We start from the raw sequence: 19,089 nt of genomic DNA, 5'->3' as shown, positions 1-19,089 counted from the left end.
CTGGTGGGCGACTCGGGGCGCGCGCCGCGGAGCCCCTTCCCCTTCCCAGCGGCCCCTGCGCCGGCGACGCCGGCCAGCGGCGAAGGGGGCGTGGCCGAGCGTGGCGTCGCGGCGTCGCCCCTGCGTCGCGGCAGCGTCGCCGCGTCCTCCCCGCCCGGAGCCCCTCTTCAGGCCCGTGGCGCGCGCTGCCTGCCGGGATACTCGGCTCGCCCCGTCAGTCCTCCCGGCTCGGACCCCCGCGGTCGCGCGATCCGCCTTGTTCCCAAGATGGTGGCGCTGGGCTCCCGGGCGACGGCGGGAGGCGGCCGAGCCTGAGTGCCCCCCCTCCCTGCCTCCCTCCCTTCCGCTCACCGCCCCTCAGCTCCCCTGTTCCGGGCCGGAAGCTCGCCACGCCGCCCTCCTCGGCCTCGCGCCCCCCGCCACCCCCGCGCGTGCGTCACCTCTGCCGACCCGGCGTGCGCTCACGGCCGCGGGCGGCGGCGCCTCCCTCGGCTCCTCCTCGGGGCCGCGCTCGTAGCAGCTCGCAGCCCAGCCGCGCCAGGCGGGCCCCGCAGCCCCCGGTGTGGACAGGCGGCGTCGGAAGCGGGCGGCTGGCCCCCGGCTCGGGCTGTGGTGCGGCCTCGGCGCCCGCGTCCCCGGCCTCGGTCTCCGGTGAGGGAAGCGCGGGTCCCGCATGAACGCGGGCAGCGGCGGCAGCGGCGGCGGCAGCGACCGGGGAGCGAGGCGGCGGCGGCGGCCGGAGGCGGCGGGCGAGGGCGACCACGACCAGCGAGGCGGCCGCGGCGGCGAGAGGGCCGCAGCCCCGGCGCGGGGGCGACCACAGGTCAGCGGGGCCGGGGCGGCCGGGCGGCCGGGCGGGCAGCTCCCCGGGGTCCCCCCGCCGCCGCCCGGGGCGCCCTTTTCGGGGCCGCTTCAGGGAGGGCCGGGGCGCCCCCACCCCCGGGGCGAGGGTTTGGGGGGCGCGTGGTCCGGGGGGCCGGCGCCGGCGGCAGGGCCACGGGGGGCCGCGGCTGCTGCTGCCGCCGTAACTGTCAGCGTCGGGGCGGCGGAGGGAGGCCGGGGGGCCCCGGGGAGGCGCCTCCGGCCCGGGGAGGGGGTGGCCCCGCCGGCAGCCGCGCTCGCCGCCCCCGCCCCCCGGGCCCCGGCCGCCGCCCCCTCCCCGGGCCCAGCCAGGGGCGGGCCGGCCGCTCCGGGCCGAGGGCGCCGCTCGCTCTCCTCTCGGCGTCTCCGGGGTCGGCGGGGGGCGGGGGGCCACACACGTGTGCTTTGGGGTGAATTGGGGCTTTTTTTGTCTCTTTTTCTTTCTTTTTTTTTTTTTTTTTTGGGCGTGACGGGTTGCAGAAGGGAGCGCGGAGGGAGCCCTACGCGAAAGGCAAGGGTTGTGTTTCCCGATTATGCGCGGGTTTTGGGGTGAAGCGGGGTGCGGGGGGCTGGCTGTTGGCGTCGGGCGGGCTCGGCTCCGTGCAAACCCGCGGACGGGGCGCCTTGCCCGCCCCCCGCCCCCGCCCCCGCCCTCAGCGGGGCACATGGAAGGGACTCGCTCCTCGCTCGCGGTAGGAGGTTGTTGTTTTTTGTTTGTTTGCTGGTTTTTTTGTTTGTTTTTTTTGTTGTTCTCGGTGGTCAGGTCTGAACGGAATGGTGCGGGCGCCGTGGCCCTTGGAGCGGGTCGGAGCCACTGCACGGCGCGGGGCCGTCCTGGAAGGATGCTTCCGTCTCCGGGTTTTTCTTATTTTTTATTTTTTTTATTTTAAGGAAAAAGAAAAAACAAAACAACCCGCCACTGCCACCAGCACCCCGTCCTGCTGGAGGGCTGTCCCCGCAGAGTCTGTTTGGGGGCGCACCTGGTGGAAGTGCTGGGGTCCCAGCCGGCGGGGCCGGAAGGCGCCCCTCGAGCGCGAGGCTGTGGCCCTGACCCCCCTGATTTGGAGCCTGCAGTGTTGAGAGGAGGGGCAGGTTACTCCAGGGTTTCTGTGTGTTTTGGGGGGGGGAGAAAGGGCTCGGAGCAGAAAGGACCGGAACTTTTAGATGGAAAGTTAGGGCCCCGGGACCCTGGGCCGGGCTGACCAGGGAGGAGGAGGGAAGAGGGGTCTGGACTCAGAACTGGGGAAGAAGAAGGGAAAGAAAGAAAATAAAGTAAAAAAGACGGTTGTGTCCTGGGCACGAGGCGGACCTGGCGCGGGAGTGGGACCCTGTTGTAAATCTGAGCCGCTGGCCGCCTTTCCGAGGAGCCGGATGGCGGCGGGAACACGGACTGGGCCCGGCAGGAGCGACTGTGTTTGCAGGCCCCGGGCACGTGGCCGTCCGCTGGGTCAATATTGACCCCGGGCTGCTGGTCCCTGGGCCGCGGCCTCTGGACCCTGCAGGCCCTGGGCGCAGTGGACACGGCACAGGGGCTCGGAGGGGTGTGTCCTCCGGTGGGTTCGCAGTTTTGTTCAGATCTGGGCTTGCACAGGCTAATGTAGGCACACTGTGCGCTAGGTACTCCTGCACCTGTGCTGCCCCCTCCAGAGATACCCTCTGACCCCCCAGAGAAGACAACTCGCTGTCCCTCCAGTGCACAGTCTGGGGTGTAATCCACAGCCCAGGTCCTTGATCTCACAGTTGCCCATTTCTTTTTTTGTTAATGTCACAGTCTTTTTTAAAAATACATTTTTATTGATTTCAGAGAGGAAGGGAGGAGAGAGAGAGAGCAACATCCATGATGAGAGAGGGTCATGGGTCGGCCGCCTCCTGCACGCCCCCCACTGGGGATCGAGCCTGCAACCCGGGCCTGTGCCCCGACCGGGGATTGAACCGGCCACCTCGTGGTGGACGCGCAACCATTGAGCCACACTGGCCGGGCTCCAGTTGCCCATCGACCTAGGAACCAGGAGGTCACTGGTTTGATTCCCAGTCAGGGCACATGCCTGGGTCGCGGGTTCGATCCCCAGTAGGGGGCGTGCAGGAGGCGGCCAATCCATGACCCTCTCTCATCATGGATGTTTCTCTCTCTCCCTCTCCCTTCCTCTCTGAAGTCTATAAAAACATATTTTGAAAAAAATAAAATGATTGCTGGTTATGTTCTTCAGTGTCTAGATCTAGGCCTGTGTAGGTTAAAGTGTAGGAACATACAGCACACATGCAGCTGTTAAAATGTAGTTTTCTGATTTTTATGATTGAGGACAGATTTTCACAAGTGAAATTTTCACAAGTGGGTTTTCACGTAAAACTTTTGGGGAAAGCCTTAGCTGCTGGTTTCGTGATGGTTCAGGACAACAGGATTTTGGCTGATTTGACAGCCCCCTCCCCCCTGCACACGGTAGGTTGGAACGTAAAAACGAGACGTTAGCTGTCGTGGGAATCGCTTGGGAACTCGCTCTTGTTTTAATTCTGCCCTTGCTGGGGGAGTGTGGCCCTTGACAAGTTACTTCATCCTGGGAGCTGCAGGTTTCTCGTCTGTGAAGTGGATTGTGAAACTAGTTCAGAGTTGCCGTGAGGAGTCAGGGACGGAAAACGCGGAAGGCAGGCACACTTAGTAAACGTATACATCGCCCTGCAGCCCTCCCACCGGGTCTCCTGACGGTCTCGGACTCGGCACCTCAGCGTAGGGCGGTGGCCGGCAAAACACCACGTGCGGGCGCGCAGGCACAGTGCGATTGGAACTCCGCGGCCCACGCGCAGAGGTCGGTATTTTGTGGAAGAGCCACACTCAAGGGGCCAAAGAGCCGCAGTTTGCCGACCAGGGGTGTAGGGCTTCTAGCACGTCATCCTCGTGCCGCCTGCTTTCTGCTCTCCGCGGGCTCCTCCGAGGGCTCCTCCGCCGCTGGGACGGCGGTGTGCCCGGGCGAGCGGCTGCCAGCGCCCGGGGTGGGTGACTGTTTGCAGCACACCCGTCGGTGGCCACACAGCATTGACTAGGTCCCCACGAGGTCCCTGACCTGAGCTCGAGGGGTCGGGGCTGCAAGACAAGTGCCATGGCCCTGCGCTTGGGAAGCTTCCAGTCTAGTGACTCCTCACTCGGCTTTTGTGAAGCCCGTCCCTCGTCCCCTCGTCCCTTCGTCCCCTCGTCCCCTCGTCCCCTCGTCCCGTCAGGAGCCTCATTCTCCGTGCCCTTCCCTCCCAGCCGTGGGCCCCACACCTCCCCCCCAGCTGCCAGCCTGTAGAACAGCGGTTCTCAACCTGTGGGTCGCAGCCCCTTTGGCAGGTCGAACGGCCCTTTCACAGGGGTCGCCTAAGACCATCCTGCGTGTCAGATATTTACATGACGATTCATCACAGTAGCAAAATCACAGCTATGAAGTAGCCACGAAAATAATTTCATGGTTGTGTCACGACATGAGGAGCTGTAGTAAAGGGTCGCGGCGTTAGGAAGGTTGAGAACCACTGGTCTAGAATTTGTTTTACCCCTTTCCTTACACGCCCGATACTTCATATCCTCACCTCTTGGCCCCAGTTCTGCCACCCAGTGACTGGCACACTGTGTGTGTGTATAAAATTAAAAAAACAAAATACTCTAATATTTTCTGAGGAGTGATTATCGTTCTGTCTTCTGATTATAGATTCACCGAGGTTTTAAGCCTGAGTCTCTGGGCTCTAGCTCAGGCCTCGGCAGCCTCCTGGCCTGCTGCCTGGAGGAGGAGGAGCAGGGGCCGCCCCGTGGCTGGAGATGCGTGTTCCCTGCGCTGCTCGTAGGGGGCAGCCTGCACAAGGTGCCATCAGGGGACCTTTCTGACCGTGACACTTCGTGCAGGAAATAAGGCTTTCTTTTCTGATCAAGGAAATGAGGTGGAATCACAGGAAATGGCAGTGGTGTTCATCTAGAAACTGACCCCCATGTCCAAAGCCTGAGATGTGTGAAATACTCGAAGATGCTGTATGAGTGATTTCCAAACGAAATTGCTTGTGAATAAATACATAAGTTTCTTTGCGAGCTTTCCTTCCCACTTAATGTCAGAACTGTCCCCTGTAGTGCTTCGTCTAAGTTCCTTTAACAAGTAAATACCATTGTGGGTGACAAGTCAAGGAGATGATTAAGGCCTCGCCGAGAATGAAATAAAGCTAGTGCTTTTTCTTTTAAATACTGCGATTTGCACGCAGCTGACAGTTGTCACGGCTGGATCCTGAGCCTGGTGACGGAACTGGGAAGATTATATGTAAGGTTTCAAGTGCCTCGGGGCCTCAACAGGTTCAGTGAACAAAAGCCCCAGCGCTGATGTGGAGGTGTCAGGAGAGCCTGTGGCCCTCCTTCCTCCTCAGCCTCCGCCTGAGGAGCAGGCCACTTAGCTCTCCCAGCCTTTGTTCTGTTCCTCTGTCATGCGAAGGTGTCGCTTGCTTTGTCTGTTTCAGAGGATCATGCTTTTCAAATGTGATCGTTCTCAAAAACATGGATTAAAACGGACTTAGTGACTTGCCCAAGAAAACAAGTTGGTTGGTGGTAGACAGGTGATTGGAACCTTGGTATATATTTTCATGCTTTCTCCATTGACATTTTTAACGTTTTCATAGACAAGTGTTTGGGGAAATATTTAGTGTGAATTTTTTTAATTAAAATTTTTTATGAGAGAGAGAGAGAGAGAGAGAGAGATTGGTTTGCTGTTCTACTTATTTATGCATCATGGGTTGATTCTTGTATGTGCCCTGGCCTGCAACCTTGATGTTTCTGGAAGATGTGTTGCTCTAACCAACGGGGCTACCTGGCCAGGGCAGATGTATTGTAAATTTGGTAACTACATTGGAAAGAAGCAATGGGCCTTAGTAGTTGGTGGTGCATTCCTCAGTGTTATTAACCCAGAGCCAGAGCCCCTCTGGGATTTGCTTTACTGTTCACCTCTCCTGGCCATTTGGTAAATGGCACGTGAATAGGCTGACCTGGGAGGAGAAGGTTTTGGAGATGTGGAATCTACGAGAGAAGGTTATTTCAGAAGCGCACTTGTAGGAAATGTGCTGGGATCTCGCACAAGACAGTGTGTGTGGACCACAGAAGAGACTTGGTTGGTTAGAGGCAGTACCTGTGCAGATAAAAGCATGGAGGCGGCGTAGGCGCCCTGTGACACAAGCAGCAGAAAGTCTCCCTTCAGCGAGCTGGTGTCTGGCCAGTGGGGGTCCGACGTGGTGGGCGTCTCCTCACAGCTCACTGTGTTCCGGAGGGTGCTCTTCTGTGCCTTCCAGACCCATCAAGGTTAGTCACGCACAGATAGATCGATGCCTATGGTACAGAAACAGAGCAGGAAAGAGCTGTTGACCTGTCTCTGTGGTGTGCAGGCTTCTAGCTCCTTCTGGCTCTTAATGTGCCCATTGTCTGTGCTTCCATCACCCACCACGTCCCTTTTCACCTCCGAGACGTGTGCACTGCAGGCCTCTGGCGGTCCTGCTCAGAGCCTGCCTTTCGAGGGGGAGACGGCCGTCTTAGAATTGCCCTCGGGGACTGTGGCCACCATCCTGACTCATATGCTTTTATGTATATTTTAAAATATATTTTTATTGATTTCAGAGAGGAAGAAAAAGGGAGAGAGATATCAATAACGAGAGAGAATTGTTGATTGGCTGCCTCCTGCATGCCCCCTACTGGGGATCAAGCCCACAACCCTGGACCCTTCAGTCTGCAGGCCGACGCTCTATCCACTGAGCAAAACCGGCTAGGGCTGTTTCTGTATTCTTTGTGATGAAGAATATGTTCTGAATTTCCCCCAAATTAAATATACAGACAGTATAGCAGCCATGTCCGTACCCTTAGGCAGGGACAGGTTTTGTCACTTCCTGGGACTCTCGCTCTCTCTGAAACGCGTGTGGTTTTCCTCGGGGCGATGGCGCTGGCGCTGCAGGGGCCACTCCAGGCCTGTCCCTCAGAGGCTGAGCGCCCTTGCCTCTTCGGAGGGAAGCGTGGGATGCCCAGTGTGGCCCTGTGAGCCGAGGGTTATGGGAGAGGTGTGGGCATTGTCCAGCTTATTAATCATTGTTGCGCTTTTTCCTGGGAATTCTATTTATCGTGCCTCTGGGTTTGAGTATGTGTCAGTATTGATAACCTTAGAGTGTGCCATAAATAAAGATATTGAATATTTACCTTTGGTACCTATTTAAGCTTTTTATTTAGGGCATTTAAAATATACTCGTCTTTTGGGCACCTGTTGTATGTGACGTGTCCTAATTGATAAATCCTATTTCACCAGAGATTCATTTCTTTCATAGTTTTCTGAAGTGAGCTGATAACCTGTCATGTTCCACGTTGGTAATAGAAACTATGCTGTTCAAGATAATCCAAATCTAGATCTAAGACATGAGAAGTTTTCCTAAATTATATCAGTTGCTTTGTTCATATTTTAATTTCTTGCACATTTTGCTATGTCAGTAACACATTTCTACAGACTGAATGTGTAAGTCCTTTTAAAATGTGGATTTTGAAACACCCCCAATGTGAGGGTGTGAGGGGTGGAGCCTCATGAACGGATCCCATGCCCCCTCAGGAATTCATGCCCTTTCCCAAGACTCCAGAGGGCTCCCTCCCCTCCTGCCACGTGAGGGCCCAGCCCGAGGCAGCTGTCCATGAACGCGGAAGCTGCCCTCACCGCACCAACGCTGCTGGTGCCTGGATCTCGGACGCCAGCCTCCAGAACTGTAGGAAGGTTTCTGTTCTTGATAAGCCTCAGTCGGTGGCCTTTCGTCATAGCAGCCTGAACGGACTGGGACACAACACGTGTAAACACCAGAGGGGAACATAAAAAATTAAGTGGGTAACTAGATTTCAGCATTCTTCTTTTTTTTTTTTAATTTTATTTTTATTGATTTCAGAGAGGAAGGGAGAGGGAGAGAGAGATAGAAACATCAAGGATGAGAGAGAATCATGGATCGGCTGCCTCCTGTACATCCCCTACTGGGGATCAAGCCCACAACCCAGGCATGTGCCCTTGGCCGGAATCGAACCTGGGACCCTTCAGTCCGCAGGCCGACGCTCTATCCACTGAGCCAAACCAGCCAGGGCAGATTTCAGCATTTCAAATCAGGTCATTATATACTTCTTCACATTTAGTTATTGCCCAGTGTACTACATTTCACATTATCTTTAGAACGAAAAAGTAAGATCTGTGGTCTCCCTTCCTCCCCCTGAACATTTCCATCCTTTGGGCTAGATGAACGGCAGGGAGGGTGAACTTAAAAATAGATGGGCCTCAACTGGAGAATAGGTGGGTCACTATCTCAGTTACAGCGAGAGAAGTTCCTCCTGGACTGAAGATTCTGTGAGCACAGTCATAGACATTTGCTGTCTGTCTGTCTGTCTGTCTGTCTCTCCACGTGCAGTTTTAGATGCTGGATGAGTGCCCTGCGTCAGGCCAGGGCTGCTTTCAGAGTAGGAACAGGGCGGGATTCCGGCTTCGCCTGGGCATGGGCTCTGCTCTCGTGAGATTGAACTCCAGTGACCCACAGTGCCCAGGGGGCCCAGCGGCACGGTCACAGTGGTGGCCATGGGGGCTGTGGCACGTGTGCTTCTGGAACTGGTGGCCAGGATAGTGATTCATCAGAGGATAGGAGATGGGCACAGTACAGGGGAATTTCCAAAGGATGTCCCTCGATGACACTAGTCAGCACTCAGATACGGTGACGTAATAAAAGGTGGCATTTTAATATCAGCAGATCTGGATCTCCCTTCTGTGGTTATTCAGTCACTTACTTTCTGAAATGGTCACAGAACACAGGTGGAGGGGAGGGAGGGCCACGGGTCACTCGAGAGTCCAGTTCTCTTCCGGTGCCCAGTGCGTGTGACGCGCAGCCTGCAGTTCCCAGCACAGCCTGGGGTGCGAGTGTTGGCTCGGTGGTTCCCATGAGTCCGGAACCGGGACTGCTGGCACTGATTTCCGGAGAGCCTCTTGTGGTTTGTGGTTAGTTGCCCCCTCCACCTGCAGATACTGGTGTAGAATTATTTCTGAGAGTGAGGAAATATAGAAAATAAATGGGTATTTTTCAGTATAAAAAGAAGGAACAATTTCCTCTTTTTCTTTACCCAAATTCTAAGATAACAGTTGTTAAAATTAAGTCTAAGAAAACAAAGTTGGCAACTGTGTAAGGACAGATCCTGGAGTTACTTTCCTCTTTATTGGGGCGGGGGGTTATAGCTTCCAACTTTATCGAGATACAACTCACATACCGTGACATTCACCCGTTTAAAGCACCGTTTGTGGGTTTTGGTAGGTTCACTTCTACAGCCGTCACTGCTGTCTAATTGTAGGGTATTTTCATCATCCCAACAAGAAACCCTGTAGAACCCTGTAGTCGTCCCCATTTTCCCGTCTTCAGCGCCTGCAGCGCTAATCTGCTTTCTTTCTCTATGGATATGCCCGTTCTAGACGTTTTGTATAAATGGAGCCATAAAAGTTGTGTTCTTTTGTGTATGGTTCTTTTTAATTAGCATAGTCTTTTCTTCCAGGTTCACCCATGTTATAGCAGCTAACATCACTTCATTCCTTTTCGTGGCTGAATAACGTTACCTTGTATGAGTATACACAGCTGTTCGGTTATTAGTTTTGTTGTTATCATTCCAAAGTGGCTGCACTATTTTACAGTTGTGTCAGCAATGTACGAGGGTCCTTTCTGACTTCTCTGCTTCCATGCCAAAACTTATTATCTGCCTCTTTTATTTCTAAGATATGTTTTTACTGAATTTGTTGGTTAATAAAATTATATAGGTTTCAAGTGTACAATTCGGTAGTACGTCATCTGTATGTTGTATTGTGTGTTCACCATCCGAAGTCAATGCTCCTTCCGTCACCATTGACCTTCCCTTTACCGCCCTCTACCTGCCCTGACCCCGTCCCTTTCATTTTACCCATTTGTGTGGGTGTGAAAGGATCTCTGTAGCTTTCTATGCATTTGCTTAATGACTGATGGTGATGTCATCTCATGTGCTGATTGGCCACCTTTGCAGAAAATCGATTCAAAATCTTTTGCTATTGTTAAATTGGGGTGTGTTTTTTTTTTCCTTCAAATCTTGGGTTTTAAGTGTTGTTTACTAGTATATGTTATAGATAACATATTGTTAAATAATATGATTTCCAAATACCCCCTCCCATTCTATAGGTTGTCTTTTCACTTGCTTGAATTGTGTGCTTTGACGTACACAAGTTTTCAATTTTGTGCTGTGCTGTGAGGTAGGGCGCCAGCTTTGTTCTCTTACTTAGGGAGGCCACTTGTTCAGCACCAGGGGTTGGAAGGCTGGGCTTCCCCATGGCGTTGTCCTGGCGCCCTTGTTGAAAATCATTTGACTGTAAGTGTCAGAACGTATGTCTGTTCTTCAGCCACCAGCAGAACTGTCTCGAATACTATGTATTTGTAGTAAGTTTTGAAATTGGTAAAGGTGAATATTCTAACTTTGTTCTTATTTTTCAAGACTATTTTAGCTCTCTAGGTTTTTTAAATTTCTGGGTGAATTTTAAGGTTAGTTTGTTGTTCTGCAAAAAGGGCAGCTGGGATTTTGATTGGGTGTCATGTTGAATTGGTAGATTTAAGGAGTATTGCTACCTTAACTTTATGTCTTGATCCATGAACATGGGATGTCTTCCCATTTATTTTTTAAAATTTTTGTTTTTTAATGTACATTTCTCAACACTTTTGTTCAATAGAAATATAAATATGTTTATAAGTATTTTATTTTTAGGGTTATTGCTAATGGAACTGTTTACTTCATGTCATTTTCAGATTGTTCACTGCTTGTGGATAGGTTTCTGTACTGATCTTGTATCAGGTTACAGAATCTTCCTTGTTCTGTGGCTGCGAGTGCGTGTGCCTCCTTGCTGTCGCAGATGCGTATTGCGCACCTGCTGTGTCATGGCTGGTTTTCTAGATGCCAGTGCACAAAACCACCCAGACTCCTGTTTTCATGGACTTATACTTGGCAGGGAAAGAGAGAGTATATTATAAACAAGTTGTGTAAAGTATATTGTATGTTGCATAGTGTTTTTAAGGAGAAAAATCAGGAAATGGGATATAAAGTGTTTATGGATGGAGGGGATGTGTGCAAATGTTAGGGTGGCCAGAGAAAAGCTCACTGAGGTGGTAACTAGAGTGAAGCACTGAAGGGGACGGGGGAGCCGGCCGGGGGCGGAGGGGCGGGGGGAGCCTTTCAGGCTGAGGTTAAGGAATTCGGAGACCCTGGGGCCGGGGTGTCTGGTGCCTGAGGAACAGAGAGGTGGCCAGTGTGGCTTCAGGAAAGGAATGGCAGGAATGTAGGGTTCAGATCATTCGCTCATAATGATCTGCCCTGCATCCTGGTCAGCATTGGGGCTGTCGGGCGTTGTGAAGTGGCCTGGTGGTCGGTGTATATCTTAGTTTGAGGGGTATTTTCACTGGACAGATAATTCTAGGTTTACTTGTTTTTCTTTGAGCATTTGTTTTTGAGGAAAAGTTATTCTTTTTTTTTCTTTTCCTTTAGTAAAAGTCTTCTTTCCCCTCTGGCCTTTTAAAAAAGATTTTCTTTTTATCACTGGTTTTGTGATGATCCTGATCAGGATTTGTTGAGTTCTTTCCTGCCCACCATTATTTCTTCACCTCCCTCCCTCCTGTGCTGTCTCTCAGGGAGCTGCAGTCCATGTGTGTTGGGCCATTTGGTGCTTCCTCGGGCCATTGACAGGCTATGTTGGTCTTTCTCTCTGTGCTGCATTTTGCTTTGTCTTCTCCTTCACTGTTCTTTTTCCCTGTAGTGTCAATGCTTTCAGATAGTTCAGTTTGTATTTCTTTTGATTGGTTTTTCCATTTGATTTGTCCTAAGGTTTTCTCTTTCTTCATTCAGTGATGTTCCTTTGATCCTCGAGCATATTGACAGTAGTTGTTTGAAAGTCCTTGTCTACTGGTTCCATCTTTCATTTCAGGATTTTTTATTGCTTGTTTTTTCTGATGGTTATGGGCCTAAATTTCTTATTTGCATATTTAGTAATTTCTCCGTGGATGATGTACACTGTAATAGTCTGTTGTCTAGTGAGTGGATTTTGTTAGTGTCTGTCCGTCTGACATGCCAGCTCAGTATCTGCTGGTCAGCTTGATCCTTGCAAGGCTGTGAGAGGGTGTGTCTGCAGAAGGCTTCAGTGTGGGGTCCCTAACTACCACGAGGCGAAGGCGAAGGCGGAGGCGGGCCCTTCTTAGTGCTCTACTGAATGCCCCCGGGTTGGCCTCGTCTTCACTGTGGTGGGAGGGTCCTGGGCTCTCCCAGTCCCGGAGAGCACGTGCGGGCACTGGAGGCCTGTCGTCAGCCCCGGTGGAGGAGGTCGGAGGAGAGAGGACCAGCTCTGAGCTCTGGGTGCAAACAGGAGCCGTGGGTCTGCCAGCGGAGAGCCGCAGGCCTCACCGCCTTCCTGCCCTCCCACAGCAGCCCGGGCCCTGTTGCTGGGTGTGTGTGTGTGGATGCTCGTCGACGTTATGAAGGATGAATCTGCTTTTGTAGTGAATGGTAGAAAAAATGTTCTTTGAAAGTTTATCCAGTTGTCTATGTAAAAAAACTGAGTGAGGTGTTTTATATTTTAGGTTAAAACGCTGTAAGATCCTGATTTTAGAATCCACCAGCTCCTCAGAAGTTTGGCGAAATATGGTATGTTTCTATTTTATTTTTTGGAATTCAAAATTGCACATGTGTCTTAATGTTGTGGCTAGAGTAATGACAAATGTGTTCAGCAGATTTGGGTGCCTGTCAGTTTTAGAGCATCGTGCTTGGCGCTAAGCCACAGGGCCACCGGGTGGACCGTACGAGGGGCCCAAATAGGTTGTGGAAGAATTTAGAAGGGCCAGTGTGCTGTGAGGAGTAAAGCAATGTGCCCAAGAAGAGGGAGAAGCCAGCTTTGGCTGTTAGGCTGTGAGTTAAAAATAGCTTCCATTTGCTCCAGGGGTCTTCAAACTACAGCCCGCGGGCCACATGCAAATACAAATATTGTATTTGTTCCCGTTTTGTTTTTTTAATTCATAATAAGATATGTGCAGTGTGCATAGGAATTTGTTCATAGTTTTTTTTTCAAACTATAGTCCGGCCCTCCACCGGTCTGAGGGACAGTGAACTGGCCCCCTGTTTAAACAGTTTGGGGACCCCTGGTTGAGACCTTACTGTGTGCTGGGCACGGTTCTCAACGTCCTTATGTGAGTTCGTTCATCCAAATGAAGTCTCTGACAGAGGGACTGGCTCTCTCAGTTCTGCTGACGAGGAAACGGGCTCAGAGAGATTAAGTCACTTGCCCAAGACTTCCAGCCAGCAGGTGAGAAAGGGAGGGGCGTGCAGGCTGGCCCTGCAGCCCGTGTCTGTCCAGCACTGGCCCTCGCGAGGAGGGGCTGGATGGGAGGACTCGGCCATGTCATCTCCAAACGCCATGAGCTCGTGCGCCTCCATTGATGACCTAAAGGCCGTGTGGCTTTCTCATTGTTACGTTGACAGGTGGGAAAGTTAGAATTGCTTGAACCTCCTAAATCCAAATGGACTCTCCGCCTATGGGAGCCCAAGAGGGAGCATTGTTCATTCCAGGGGTCCCCCGTGCCTCTTCCCCAGAGGGCCCCGGGAATGTCCAGGTTCTCAGGAGGAGACAGGAAAACCTGGGAGAGGGCGTGATTTCCAGGGTCATCGTCCTCTCCTGAGGCCAGCCCTCGCCCTCCTCTGAACGTGAAGCCATGTTTACAGGCCGCAGAGGTGTGGGCTCTGCATTCCCTGGGCTCTTGGGCACCTGGCCCTTCTTCCGAGTGGGGTCTGGGTCCTTGCTGGGACCCACCTCCGGCCTTCACTTTAAGGTGTGAACTGCCCAGGGTCCTTTTTCCTCCCTCCCAGTCCCATCTTCCCTGAGTTGGCTTCTCAGATTTAGGAGGTCGTCAAGGGAAGAACTGGTTGCACGAAACGAGCCCTTGGTCCTGACCTCAGCCGAGCGTCTGCGACCAGCAGGTCTGGCTTTCGTCCCAGCCTCACCGCTAACCTGAAGTCTTGGGCAAGTCCGCTCCTCGCTCCGAGGCTGCTTGCTTATTAGCTGAAATTCTCACCATCGTGTTTGCCCTGGTCAGGTGAGAGCCTCAGCAAGTTGCCGTGAGACCCAGACAACATGCTGTTGGCTGTGCTTGTAAACTGAGACTCCATAAAAGTGCAAGGGATGGTGGCCACGTTTCTCCCGGGAAGAGGTCACTTAAGAAAAGTAAATTCTGGAAAATAGTCCTTAAACAATTTCTGTAATTACTCCTCTGCTGAATGTTGCATTGACACCTAATTGGAAGCTTTGAAGATGATGTGTGAACAGTGAATCGGGTGTGTGTGTTAAAGTGTTCTAACTAAAGATTTGTTTAATTTATTAGAGTTATTAAATCTACGCTCAGACCAAGTTAGCAGCTAGACTGGTGTGACAACCTGTTTTTAATCAGTGACTCAAAGCTGTGATCCCCTGATGTCAACGAATGGCCACAGCTTGTAAAAGGTAATTTTGAACGTTATTTTACAGCCGTTAGGGGCTGTCGTAGAGCGACGTACGGGCTGGAAATACACGAGGACAATGTGTAGTTGGTGGGCACGTCCTGCTAAGAACAGGGACCACAAACTTGATTTGCTTCTCCACTTAATCTTCTTTCTAGAGTAGTTCATGCTTTTTCCTCCCCCAGACTTGTCTGTATGAGTGAACAGGAAAATGCTTCTCAAAAATGTCAATAAACATTTTATTTGAACATTGTAAAAACTATGAAAAAGTTATTAATATGCATTTTAAAGTGTGCCTTTTATGAGAATTTTAACTGAGCATTTCTGGAAGTTTTAACAACTGTAATGAAACGAGTATACTTTTCTCTCCTAGAGAGTTTCAGTGGAGGTAGCCGCGTGTCTTGCAGGCTGGAGAAGCTGCACGCAGTAGGGTTGCAAGTGAGCCTCCATGGGGGTTTTCTGTGTTCAGATTAGTGGGTGGGTGGGGATCACATTTTCTGCCAAATCAAGACCTACAGTTGAGACTCTTCCAAGATTTATTTTCTTACTTTCTAATGTTCCCTGCTTATTGTTTCGGTTTTAAAGTTTTGTTTCTGATGTTATTCTAACAAACTGCAAGTTAACCTGAGTCAGTAGTTTTTGTTTTTCCTTTGATTATCTCTCCTGACTGTGGTGAAATCGCAAGCGTGTGTTGGATCCTGACTTTCAAAAACATGGCAGTAAAGAATAAAGTCGTGAGATGTTAGGTTCTTCATAGTTTTGAGAGTTTGGAATCCTTACTTTGGGATATTTTTTGATAAATTATTTAGAACACTGTAGAAATGTGCTATAAACAGAGTGACTAGAAATTTCATCAGATATGTTCTGTTACTTATTCTCTGCTAGAAAGTATTTTTTGCTAGTTCTGTGTATATTCACTTTTCTCTTGATTAAAGAACAATTTCCATATTGAGTGAAAACAACTTGTGTTAACCATGTATAAGAGACCTAGAATAGATCTGCTTAGGGTAATAGTCTTTCAATCTTTTTTAATATTTTTCTTTAGACTGATTGGTTTAAATTTCTTGGTTTGACTATAATGGCTTTGAGTAGCTTGCTTTAACCTGTTAATGTTACATGATCATGTAGTGTCTTTGCAGTAGTTGGGAGATGTTTCGATGCTATAATATTTATAGTCTCGTGTTTAGGGATCAGAAAATGGAATGTGGTTACATGTGACGATGTCTCTAACCTCTGTCCCTTGCAGACTCTCCACCTGGCGGCAGTCACACTGTGCTTCTAGGACTCGGACTTGCCTTCTCGCTTGTGTCTTACCCTTTTGCTGTCGTGTTTTAATTTTCCTGTCACTGCCCTCATTCCCCCTCCTCTTTCCCTGTTCCTTTGAAAGTGTTGCCACCTCCGTGTTTGAAAGCTGCTAATCTGCCTCTCTTCCCTCAGTGCCAGCAGGTTTGTTTTGTTTGCAAGCCTGCTCTGCCTCCTTACAGTATGACACCTGGTGCTGGAGGGTCGCACTTTCCCAAATGAGCCAGCTGGCACATGGGGTCACCATCAGTTTTTAGCTCTTCTGTCTGAGAGATACCAGTTTGGAAGCAATCTTGGGGTTCTTGCCCACAAGGCTGGTGGAGACCAGGTGTGTCACCAGGGGGTTTGCCTGCTCCCCGGGGGAGAGGGTGGAGTGAGATTTTTGCATTTGAGTCGCTGCCACGTCACTGCCACCGCCAGCATGTCCCGATGTTTAGTTCTGATGTAGTTTTGTACGAGATTGAAAATGTAAAATACACTGCAGAGAACACATAAAGCAAATACTTGAGCTGCTGGAGTCGCTTTTCCCCCCGACTCTGACCCATAGAGGGGTAATTTTGAAAGTCTGATAAAGAAATGAGTTTTTTAAAGATAAGAAATGTGCACAACACGTAGTCTTTTGTCGGTGGCTCTGATTTTAAGATGCCTTTGCTGAAGTTGTTCAAAATTTCTGATAAATTCAGAAATCAAGTTCTTGTAATGTCATTGCGAACATTTAGCTTTTGAACTCTAAAATAGGTTTTATTTATTTTGAGAATTTGAAAGTGTTAGAAATCAGTGTTCTGTTGATCCACCTCAGTATGCACTGACTGATGCTGTTTATAACTGAGCACAGGGTGGCGGGGGTTGATTTAGCAGCGCGGTAGCGACGGGCAAAATTGGGCCAATGCCCCACGCTTAGTGTCTTAGAGTTTTGAATTTCTACATGAGACAGCAGCAGTTATTAAAAATAATAGAAAATAACTGCAGCTGTTTATAGCGGATGTTAATTCACGGGGAGTTACCACAGCGGAGCCCTCATGCCCGGAGGGCGCCTATCCTGCCAGGGCTTTCCAGGGAAAGCTAGTGAACCAAGACAGCCACGGTCCGATGGTGACCCCGGCCCAACTGTCTCGCAGTTCACTCAGGCTGTCCGGTTAAATATGACTGGTCTAGAGCAGAGGTAGGCAGACACTTTCTTAAGAGGACCAGATAATGACGGTGTGAGGCTGTGGGCCCTCTGTGTCTGCCAGTCCCACAGCCCGGCAGCAGTACAGCGGGGGGCCCTGAGCTCACGGGTGGGGCTGTGAACACCTTTGGTGCCGTGGGAACCATTTTGGGGTAGAAAGTTTCATAGTGTATGTTTCCACTAAAAGCATTTGGCTTTGTAAATAATTAGTGACGTCATACTGGTTTATATGTTGGTATCTAAATGTAGTGTTTTCACAGTTTCCTTTCCTTAATAAAAAAATTCAGAGTTTTTATTAGTCAGGCCTAAATAAATGTGTTGTATGGCAATCTGACCTGACCACTTTTTTCTCATGTTGAAATCTTGAATTACTTTTAAAACTGTCAACGATAAAGTGTTGTTTTCAAATTTGTCTCCCCAAATGACACCTGCCCCTCTTGGGAGCGTGGAGCGTCTTGCTGAGCTTTCCCCACTTGTGTTCACAGATCGCCAGGAGAACCGCAGTCCGACGACACTGAAGCCAGCCGAATGTAAGTGGGCGGCGGCCGCGCCTCTCGAGCTCGGGGTCCTGTCAGGGGCCTCATGTTCGAAAAGAACCCTCTGTTCAGAGAGCAATGCTTTAAAAGATAAATCGGGAGATAGAAGTATATCCACTATTTTTCCTACTAAATAGTTAACTCTAAACCTTGGTGCTCTGTTGCTAGATTTCTCCCTCTCAGTGGACAGCTGCACACTCCTGGATTCTTAGGTCTTTCTGCTCCCCTCGCAGCTGTGGGGAAACGAGAGCGGTGTGGAGAGCTCAGGGTAACCTCATGGACCACGTGCCCTCTGTGCCAGGCCTGCAGGGGTGCATATGGATCTGTTGGGGAAACGAGAGCGGTGTGGAGAGCTCAGGGTAACCTCATGGACCACGTGCCCTCTGTGCCAGGCCTGCAGGGGTGCATACGGATCTGTTGGGGAAACGAGAGCGGTGTGGAGAGCTCAGGGTAACCTCATGGACCACGTGCCCTCTGTGCCAGGCCTGCAGGGGTGCATATGGATCTGTTGCCAGCCTACAGAAACGTAGTCTCCTCCCTGGGAAAGACGGACGCAGATGGTTCCCGTCGCTGTGGGGGGAGGAGGCCGGGGGTGACGGGGACCATCAGGAGGACCAGGGCACTCAGGTAGGCAGGACACCCCGATCCACAGGGCAGGGAAGCTGGGGAGGCCAGAGCGGCCGAGGTAGATCTGCAAGTGTGACTGGGAGGTAGGTGGCCGGAAGCGAGGGCAGGCCGTGCTGGGCAGACGCACGAGCAGTCGTGAAGCAGCACCTGAGCGGGGAGGGCGGGCAGCGGAGGAGCCCGGGTCACAGGCTGGCTGGATGCCGGGACGTGCGGGAGGTGAGGCTTGAGGGAGAGGATAGGGCCTGCGTGCTCCGGGCAGCGCCGTGGCCTGTCGGACAGTGTTTGGGGCTGAGGAAGGGGTTTGGTAAGGAAGGGCAGTAACGTTGCTCGACACGTTTTTAATAACTTGGGCAGCAGGGAAACAGGACTGAAGAGAAGTGTGTGGTGTGGGGTGAGCTCAGTGGTTCAGTCAAGGGCGCCTTCTCGAGGCCGTGGTAGGGTGGGAACTCAGGGTAGGTGGTCTGGATGCGGGGAAGTACTGGGAAAGTGAAATCGGCAAGGCTTCGGTGACTGGCTGTGGGAATTTGGGAAGCTTCAGGTACAGGAGAGGCTGAAATTATGGAAGCAAGTTTTTTGAGGCATAAGGGTTGGAAAGAAGAAGGTAGGTGTAGGGAGTGCTCTTGAGTAAGAACTAAACCCCCATCTTCTGAAAGGAGAAGAAGGGGGCAGAGAGGGGGGGGTGATGTTCCACGTGCTTGTAGGCGAGAGCGGGGAGTCGGCCAGTCCTGCCCAAACGAGGTTGGTTTTCTCGGGGAGAGGAGGTCTGCTGCACGGCTTCTGTCTGCTCGGAGGCCGCGGGAGGCACGGCGGGAGGAGGGCTCGGTTGTTGAACGCGCTCAGGACCCGCGGGCTGAAGCGCAGGCTCCTGTCCCAGCGGAAACCTTAGAGCTGATGGGCCTTGTGGATCCCCGCGGACCGTACGTGCACGTCCCACATTTATGAGGACATTTCACCTTCGTTCTTTCCTCGGATTTTCGTTTTTAAAATGATCATAACAAAATTTACCAGGCTTACTACTATTTTTAGGTTTACAAAATCAGCTTAGAAATTAGCCTGCTCACAGGACTCAC

The 19,089-nt window shown here is 51.4% G+C and overlaps 1 protein-coding gene across 4 annotated transcripts in view; it reads left to right on the top strand.

The window, feature by feature from the left end:
* Positions 1 to 243: 243 nt before the first annotated feature.
* UBE3A (ubiquitin protein ligase E3A) overlaps positions 244 to 19,089 on the top strand; it is a 42,634-nt gene continuing 23,788 nt past the window's right edge. The window contains exons 1-5 of one of the 4 annotated variants that reach the window (XM_070400295.1): positions 245 to 823; positions 12,481 to 12,544; positions 14,272 to 14,390; positions 15,871 to 16,016; positions 17,342 to 17,386. In XM_070400295.1, the coding sequence (XP_070256396.1) occupies positions 17,385 to 17,386 (2 nt within the window). In that variant the 5' untranslated portion in view covers positions 245 to 823; positions 12,481 to 12,544; positions 14,272 to 14,390; positions 15,871 to 16,016; positions 17,342 to 17,384. Of the gene's footprint in view, positions 824 to 12,480; positions 12,545 to 14,271; positions 14,391 to 15,823; positions 16,017 to 17,341; positions 17,387 to 19,089 lie in introns of all 4 variants that reach the window. The other 3 variants (XM_070400294.1, XM_070400293.1, XM_070400296.1) reach the window with 3 other exon arrangements.

Source organism: Myotis yumanensis, unplaced genomic scaffold (genome assembly GCF_028538775.1).
Source record: "Myotis yumanensis isolate MYYU_CA2020_CCGP unplaced genomic scaffold, mMyoYum1.0.hap1 SCAF_20, whole genome shotgun sequence".
Classification (NCBI taxonomy): domain Eukaryota; kingdom Metazoa; phylum Chordata; class Mammalia; order Chiroptera; family Vespertilionidae; genus Myotis; species Myotis yumanensis.
The sequence above is the reverse complement of the archived record's forward strand: the minus strand, read 5'-3'. Positions and strand labels throughout refer to the sequence as shown.